Raw genomic sequence first — 9514 nt, 5'->3', positions numbered from 1 at the left:
CCCTCTTTGGCCAACATGGACATTACCATCGATACTTTTTTATCCACCTTATCTTCATTTCATAGTTTGGATTAGCGTCATTAATTCCCTCTATCAGGAGACTAAGACAGTGCCCCTTACAGAGAACTTCGTAGCGTGGAATTTAACAAACCATGCCCTTGGTCCAACTCGCTTGCAGCATGGTTTCCAATTGCCGTCTCTTGGACCTCCGCCGCAAGTGGCGATGCTCTAGCACGCTCGACCAGCGGGCATGCATCTTCATCTCATAACACGACTAAAACTCTCTAACGGCAGAAAGGTAATAGAATTCCTAAGCTATTATCACCGCTAGCCTTACACCACCATGACTCCGCTATTATCACCGAAACCGACACCACTATCGTTACCACATCAGTGCTTTGTAGTCATAACCTTTGTTGGTTAACTAACTAGACCAATATTGCAGCTAATCTTCCAACTTTTGCTAATATTCGTACTACTAGTGATAATAATTATCCAGCTCTGCCCACTGAATGTGCTGCAGTTTGCTGCTACCGCTTTTGCCATTGCAGACCACGCTGCCGCAACAGACCACGAAGCCGCTGCTTAAGCTCTTCCGTGGCTAATGAAATGAATGCCATTACTTGTAATGATGCAGGTTTCTTTTTCTTTTTTTTTATTCTCGTTCTTCCTTACGCTCTAATTGTTTCACATTTTATCATACTTTTCTGTAATTCTCTTCTACTTTAGGTTTATTACTCCCTGCAAGAGACATTGTTTTTTTTTCAATTATTCCCTTTTAATACCATATACACTTCTATGTTTCATGATAACTCCGTATTCCAGAATCTGGTGCGGTTTTTTTTTTTTTTTTTTTTTTTTTTTTGTCTGATGGTTTTTTATATTCCCATTCAATTCCTTTATTTTCATTCATCTTTCTCTATCACTTTTCTCACTTTGCTTTGATCTGTTGCCTCTTCTCCCTATTCCCCTGGTATCTTTTCTCCCCTTCCGTTCTTTTTTCATTTATTTCCTGCTCACTTCTCTATTATTTACTTTCGCTTTACTTCCTTTTCCTGATCACCTCTTTCACAGGCGCCTCTCTACATTTCCTCTCTTACTCTTTTACTACATATATACATATATATATATATATATATATATAAATGTATATATATATATATTTATATATATGTATATATATATATATGTACATATATATATATATATATATATATATATATATAAATGTACTCGTAGATACAATTATCCACACAGTTACACTTGTGTATTTCCTTTATTTACCCTTACTACACATTTATCATCAGAGGATGTCATCGACCTATACCAGTGTTTAATTTCCCTTCTGTGTCAGTTTTTTTCGTATTTTAATCTTTATCCTTTGTCTTTATAATCATTTGCATGTTTTAACATCTTTTCCTTGCCTTCTTATCTATCTATTATATACTTTTTAAATATTCCTTTCCATTCCTTTACATTTCTGTTGCTTCACTCAGTTTATCCCAATAATTCCTCCTATTCTCTGGCTGCAACTGTACTTCTTTATTTAACTAAGAGGAGCACTTTTGGCAACAAAAGGATAAAGAATTTATTTTTTGTATCTTTTTTGTTGTTGTACTTGTACCTATTTATTATGTCTTTTTATGTCCTCTTTCCCATTCCTCTACATCTCCGTCCCTTCACTCAACCTATCCCATGCCCATTGGCGCTGCGTCATATTTGAACGGGTGCTTGGTTAATATCATTCAATTGGCTTGAAGCAATTTGAGCTTAATGACCGCAATCCCAACTCTGTCTTGACTTGAAGTAGTTTGATGTAGTTAGCACTAACAACCACTGTTCGCTCTATTGATTTCCGGACCAGTTTGTTTGTTAAAACGTAATTTAGATATGTCAAGCAAACGTTCTTAATCATACAATAATCAAACATAACTTTAGCCAGCTAGAAAATTACATGTCCCGTTCTCAATGCTTTGCATCTCTGAAATATCAAGAACTATAGAATACATATAAGAATGGTTTCAGTGCAACCGACTTTAGCGTTCTTTCGAGTGTATGTGATTGAGCGCAGGCACGTAAACTAGGAAGAGGGGTTAGGAAAACTAGAAATATAGTTTGGTATCGGGGACTTACTGTTTGGACAGATTTACTTCTCTGGAGAGTGAAAAAGTAAAGCTAATTTGAAGGCTTCTTGTATGTAAAGTGGCACAGAGCTTAGTACGGAATATCTCAAGGATCAGTGTTGGCATCTGCTTAAAATAGTTCAATATGATAAATGTAGATTGTTTAGAATGCATAGGGTTTGAAATATGAGGATAAGAATATAGATAGACTCAACAACACTAAAAGAAAGCTGAGATTCAGCTTGTATGATTATCCTATACGACCCCATCAGGGGAAAGATATTTTCAGACAAGGAAAACTTTGTAATGGTATGGGAGGGGAGGACGATAGAACAATTTCAAACTTTTCCCTTCCATTGAATGGATGTCAACGTAGTAAAAGGATTGAGACTAAGTCAAATGACCGCCTCGCAACGATGCTTGGATTTCTTTTTTCTTTCTTTTTCTGCTGATTTTGTTTTCTAGACAACTCCATGGCTTTTTAAACATTAATGCAGAGAAAAAATTACATCTCCTCCCTGATATCCTTCTACTGTAAGACAAATTCGGATGATAAAAAGTCGAGAGAGGTTAACACAATAATGATCGGCAAGTATTTGAGATTCCTCAATCAAAAGCTTGTAACGAGACCGACTTTCTTGCAATTACTATAAAGATTGTTTACAATTGACGAAATGCTAGATGTAACACACAGGAAGAAAGGTGAATAGTTATTGAGACATTGTAATAAATTTTTTAGAAGCTCTGCCATGGGATTCGAACCCTGACCCATTACGTCCATAATCACGAGGTCAAGACGCTAGCAACCGAGCTACGTGTGATGATTCAAAAGGACTGGGTTCTAATCCCATGGCAGAGCTTCTAAAAATGTTCAATCTGTCTTTAACATACACACATTGTAATAACTTGAAGAAGGTGGAAAAGGAAAAAAACTGGTCAAGTTCCGAATTTATTCCTGACCATATTTGTTTTAAGCTTCTTCAGAGAAATATTTCTCTGTTGAGTAGCACAACATCAGGAGGGGCGTAGCCACGTACAAAATCATTATCTTTGTCCTATTATTCACTTCAGGGGCTATTGAAGGTAGGTAGTCGCTTGGAAATCGGAGAGAAACTTGAGACTCAAACCCACGACCAAGAGAATATGAGGAACACGCTTCCAATGACGTCACCAGCCTGCAGTGCAGCATATGAAAGATAATTGTACCGTCTGCGTTTCCATGTTCGTATGACTATTTCTTTATACCTAGATTAGTATATTGAGAAACTTCGGTGCGTTGACTTTTTAAAGTGTAAACGATTGGATATAGGCTCATTCATCTTCCTCACTATTGATTCTACTCTGCCAAGTGGTACTTCTGAAAATATATATATATTGAGAACAATTATTTGCCCTCTCTTGATAACTAAAAGTAAGTATGCCTTCTATACCGAAGACCCATAAAAATATTAGGATATTCATGTACGCATTTACAAAGGTAAAGTTCATCTAATGCATTTATAACAATAACAACCAAAGATTATATCTCTCTCTCTCCATATCTATCTATCTATCTATCTATCTATCTATCTATCTATCTATCTATCTATCTATCTATCTATCTATCTATCTATCTATATATCTATCATTTTTTTTACGTAATGGAAAGAGTAATATTTTCACATTTGCCTAGATGTGGGTTCAAATTCCACACTCCTCTCTGATCCTCAGCAGTGACTGTGACCTGCCCCAATAGCCCAAAAAATGGTGCAAATGTGCAAATATGATGGCTTTGGCAGCATCTACACGCCTTCTGATGTAGGCTTCTTACCTATATATATATATATATATATATATATATATATATATATATATTTATATATATATATATATATATATATATATATATATATATATATATACATATATGTATATGTATATATATAATATATACATATATATATTTATATGTATATGTATATTTAAATTTATATTTATATATATATATATATATGTATATATATATATATATATATATATATATGTATGTATATATATATATATATATCCTATAATTTTTATGACAGTCACATCCAGGATTCGAACCCACTCCTATCGGCCACCCGTAAGATCACCTTCACAGAGCCATAAATTATCGGATTGATGTCGCTGTTACTGGCGAATTTCTCTCAATATATATATATATATATATATATATATATATATATATATATGTATATATATATATATATATATATATATATATATATATATATATATATATATATATATATATATATAAAGAGAAATAGACATTTGGGAATGGATGCTAAGAGGAGATTGTATAAAGGAATGATTGTACCGACAGCACTGTACGGAGCAGAAAAATGTAACAAAAGGAAGGAGGTAGGAGGAGTTTAGTTTGAATGTGTTTGAAAAGTATGATAGGGGTTACTAGGCTGGATAGAGTCAGAAATGAGGAAGTGAGGAGGAGAACAGAGGTGGAAATGGAGTTGGGAGATAAAGTTGATTGGGGTGGTTTGGACACATGGAAATAATGATTGAAGAAAGACTACTAAAAGAGGTGTGAAAGGCACAGGTGGAAGGAGTGAACATCAGGTGTCGACGTAGGATGAGATGGATGGATGAGGTAAAAGGGGCATTGGGAAAGAGGGGGATGTCTGTTGAGGAAGCAAGAGAGAGAACAGAAAATAGGGGTGAAGGGAGAATGATTGTGTATGGATGATGCTGTTTTGTATGATAGAGAATGGGTAGAGGTGGGAGTGGGTTAATATATATGAGAAATAAATTGACGCAGCCAGAAGAGATTTCTCCCCGTCTTCTCTTTTTCTGCATGAGGGGACGGAGAGGGGGGTCTCTGATTTAATGAAGCGGCCTTGCTGTGGTTGTGCTGTGTATTGCGGCACTACTTCTGATTCAGGGCAGTGGACAAAATGCAGGGATGACCCGTCATCCAGGCAGGAGTTGTCAAGGTAAGAGGGAGGGAAGAGGATAAAGAGAAGTGGAGTATGTAGGGGATGGAATGGGTGGGAGTGGTTTTTATGCCTTTGTTTTTTTTTTTGGCTACCTCCCTTGTAAGGGGAAGAAAGCCTTTGGTATATGCATGTATGTACACACACACACACACACACACACACACACACACACACACACACACACACACACACACACACACACACACACACACACACACACACACACACACACACACACACACACACACACAACACACACACAACACAGAGCACACGCACACACACACACCCACACAACACACACACACACACACACACACACACACACACACACACACACACACACACACACACACACACACACACACACACACACACACACACACACATATATATATATATATATATATATGTATATATGTATATATACATATACGTATACATATATATATATATATATATACATATATATAGATATATATATGCATATATATTTATATACAGTATATATGTATATATATATATATATATATATATGTATATGTATATACATATAAGTATAAGCACTAAATACAGATACAGCATTAATGAGAATGACACACTCAGAAGACCATCACCAACTAACCCATATAAGAATATCTTTTCCCCTTTAACTTTCCCACTAATATAAGGTATCTACCCATTTCCGAACCCTTTACCCACAAAACATCCGATCTCATCCTATAACCTTTGGGATCCAATTCCCGACAAAGCCTCTGATGAAAAAGAAATACAAACACTGAGATAATGGAATACAAGCAGACAATGAAGACCCTCAAAGAGCCAGTGGCTGTTTATCAAAATCAAATAACACGTGAGAGTATCATTGGTTTAAAGGAAATTGAAGAAAAAGAATAGAGAAATAAAAAGGAAGAAGATAAACAATACTAAGAAGAATAAGAAAGATGTATGAGAAGCATCAACAAGAGAAGAACGAAAAGAAGACCGAAAAACGAGGAAAAAGAAAAACAAAACAACAGTGAATGCAGAGACAACCGAAAGTTCATATATATATATATATATATATATATATATATATATATATATATATATATATATATATATATATGTATATATATATATATATGTGTGTGTGTGTATGTATATATAAATATATATATATACATGTATATGTATGTATATATATGTATATATATACATATATGTATGTATATACAGATATACATATATATATATATATATATATATATATATATATACATATATATATAATCAAATCAGCCATTCTGAGTCCACTGCTGCACAAATGCTTTCTTCATAGCATTGTATCGCCTTACCGTACTTCTTTCTCGATCTCAACATTTTTTTTTATCTCAGCAACACACCCGCTCCATCACTCATCAGTCGTTCGCACTAACTTACATGCCGTTTTCACAATATCTTTCACTCTTGTCTGCTCTCTCACCCAACTTGCCCTCTTTTGGTCTCTCAACGTTATTCCCATCACTGATCTTTCCATTATCCTCTGTGCTGTCCTTAGCTGTGTTTCCATTGCTTTTGTCAGTTTCCAAGTCTCACACCCGTAGATCATTGCTGGCAGAATGCAATGATTGTAAACTTTACGTTTCAAACATAAAGTTAGAGAGCCTCTCAGGATTCTATTCTACCTACAAAACACTTTCCAACCAATTGCAATACGTCTTTTTATTTCATTATCATGATCTTTTGTTACTTTCACCACTTGGCCTAAGTAATTATACTCCTCAACTTCTTCAAGACTTTCACCATCAATTACAATCTCTTTACTTTGAACTTTCGTGTTGAACATTACTTTGGATTTGGTCTTATTAATTTTTAAACCTACTTTGAAACTTTCCTTTTTTAGATCACTCAGCATATCTTGCAAGTCTTCTGCTCTTTCTGAAATAAGAATAATGTCATCCGCAATCTTAGGTGGCTCAAATATTCGCCATTAACCCCTAAACCTTTCTCTTCCCAACTCAACCTTCTGAAAATATCTTCCAAGCAAGCTGTAAATATTTTGGGTGAAATGGTATCACCTTGCCGTACTCCTGTTTTGATCTTGGTCTTTTCTGAATCGTTATGTAGTCGATTTATAGCGGTATCTTTCGCATCAATCTTTTCTAAAATCCTTACGATCTGTTCGTTTTTACCCTGATTGCGTAGTGAGTTTAATATTTCTATTTGTTCTACCGAGTCAAAGGCCTTCTCGTAGTCTACAAATATTAAAACAGAGAGGTACATTGCATTCTGTCGTTTTCTCGATAAGTTGGTTAATCGCCTGCAAATGGTCTAGAGTTGAGTATCCGCTCCTAAAACCTGCTTGTTCTCTTGGTTGGTTTCCATCTAAAACTTAATTTAGTCTATTTGTAAGGATCCTGAAGAATACTTTATATACATTTGATAGTAAGCTAATCATTCGATAGTTACTAAGGTTCTTCTGTTCTACTTTTTTATGAAGCAAAATTACTATACCATTGCACCACGATTCAGAACGCTTTCTTGACGTAAGCACTGGGTGTACAACGGAGCTAACTTAATATGAACTTCTTTCCCTGCATCTTTCAACAGATCTATCGATATACCATCTTCCCCAGGCGCTTTTACTCATTTAATATATTTTAGAGGAAATTCTACTTCTTCCTTTGTAGCCTCTGGTACGCTACTAACGTTTACAGATGAATTTACTGACTCAACTACGGTAAAGTTCTTCTACTCTTTCCACTATTCTGTCTCTGCATTTAATGTTTTCTCCATTTCTCTCTCTCAAACATATCATTTGTTGTCTTCCTAACGCATGTCTTCGCTCGGTCCCTTTAATACTTATACCTTTCCGAATAGTTTTCTCTATTTTATTCACGTTTTTCTTTCTTTTATCTGATCTCTGCCTTTTGTTGATAAACTTGTTTAGTTCTACTTTTTCTATTTCGTCTCTCTTACTTTTAATCTGCATTGTCGTCCTTCTTTTAATTAGGTCATTTGTAGCTTTGGAATATTTGTTTTCTCTAATACTTTTTGTACTTTCTACTGTCTCTGCCGATTCCCTAGTGATATTCCCTAAATTCAAATTCATATCTTCGACTGTGTTCTCGTTAATTCTTAAAATTTCGTATCTATTTTTAATTTGTAACTGAAATTCCATCTTATCATCTTAACCTTTGCTAGCCTGATTTTCTTTTTAAAACTAGTTTATTTCTTTCGGCTCTGAAGTGGAATTTAGCTCTGCAGCCTACCATTCTATGGTCATTACCTATGTTGACTTTATTTATCACCGTAACATTGCTAACGCTCTTGCTCTCATCTCCTAACATGAAGTCTACTTCGTTCTTTGCTGTTCCATTTGGACTTCTCCACTTCCATTTACGACCTGCGCGCTTTTGAAAGAAAGTGTTCATTATCCATATGCTGTAATTCTCTGCAAAATTGACTAACAGCTTGCCTCCGTCATTTCTTTCGCCTACTCTAAATTTCCCAATGCACGACTCATCTCCCATCTTCATTTCAACTTTAGCATTGAAGTCGCTTATTACCAACGTGTACTTACTTTTTTCTTGATTCATTACCTGACTTATATCATTATAGAAGGATTCAATTTCATCGTCTGAGCTCTGTGAAGTTGGTGCATAAACCTAAATTGTTTTAGAATATATTTTACATAGCTTAATCATAATCCAAGCTACCCTGTCTGATAAACTAATGCACCTCACTACGCTACCAGCAAATTTTTGGTTGATCAAGAATCCTACTCCACTAGATTCTTTCTTTGCCCTTACCTCTATAAATAGATAAGGTGGTGACTATCTTGCAATTGTATCAGCTTTTCTTCCACTCTTCGGGACTTCGCTCAGTCCTACGATGTCCCACTTGATGTTGTGTAGTTCTTCCATTAGGCTCTCCAGCCTATGGTCTTCTGAGAGTATTATTACGTTGTAAGTATAAGATCTTCATTTTCTTGATGCTGTTTAATGTCCAAGACTAGGATCTCCTTGGACAGTGCTTACTCACATTCCGTGGCACACACATGATTAAAATGCGATTGGACCTTTAGATGACGATGATCCAAAACGAACGCCCGTTTGTTTTGTTTCTATTCTTCATGATTAATATGAAGGGCTTTTTTGGTAGTAATCTCACCTCCCTGCCAAATAGTTTCTGGTGAGATATTTCTCTGGTGTTACTTATTCATTAAAATTCCCTGAAACCCTATATATCTATAGGGTGCCGAATGGTCCACGTCGTCATTATGACCGCACCCCATATATCTATGAAGAATTTCCCTGTTCGCTATCAAGGGGACGTGCCAGTTAGCAGTGGGTCCTGCGACTATGTATGCGAGTTGCTCTTTGTCTGATCTTTCTTACAAGACCTGTTCAGTATGGTGACCGTGCAGAAATT

General features: G+C 35.5%; 1 protein-coding gene across 1 annotated transcript in view; it reads right to left on the bottom strand.

Moving 5' to 3' along the window:
- Positions 1–3756: 3756 nt before the first annotated feature.
- LOC143040479 (uncharacterized) overlaps positions 3757–9514 on the bottom strand; it is a 7573-nt gene continuing 1815 nt past the window's right edge. The window contains exons 2-3 of the mRNA XM_076211571.1: positions 5797–5853; positions 3757–3846 (exon numbers count right to left, since the gene is read on the bottom strand). Coding sequence (XP_076067686.1) covers positions 3757–3846; positions 5797–5853 — 147 coding nt within the window. The remainder of the gene's footprint in view (positions 3847–5796; positions 5854–9514) is intronic.

The sequence above is a fragment of the Oratosquilla oratoria genome, chromosome 28, assembly GCF_046742065.1.
Source record: "Oratosquilla oratoria isolate Oo_2021 chromosome 28, ASM4674206v1, whole genome shotgun sequence".
Lineage (NCBI taxonomy): Eukaryota > Metazoa > Arthropoda > Malacostraca > Stomatopoda > Squillidae > Oratosquilla > Oratosquilla oratoria.
The sequence above is the reverse complement of the archived record's forward strand: the minus strand, read 5'-3'. Positions and strand labels throughout refer to the sequence as shown.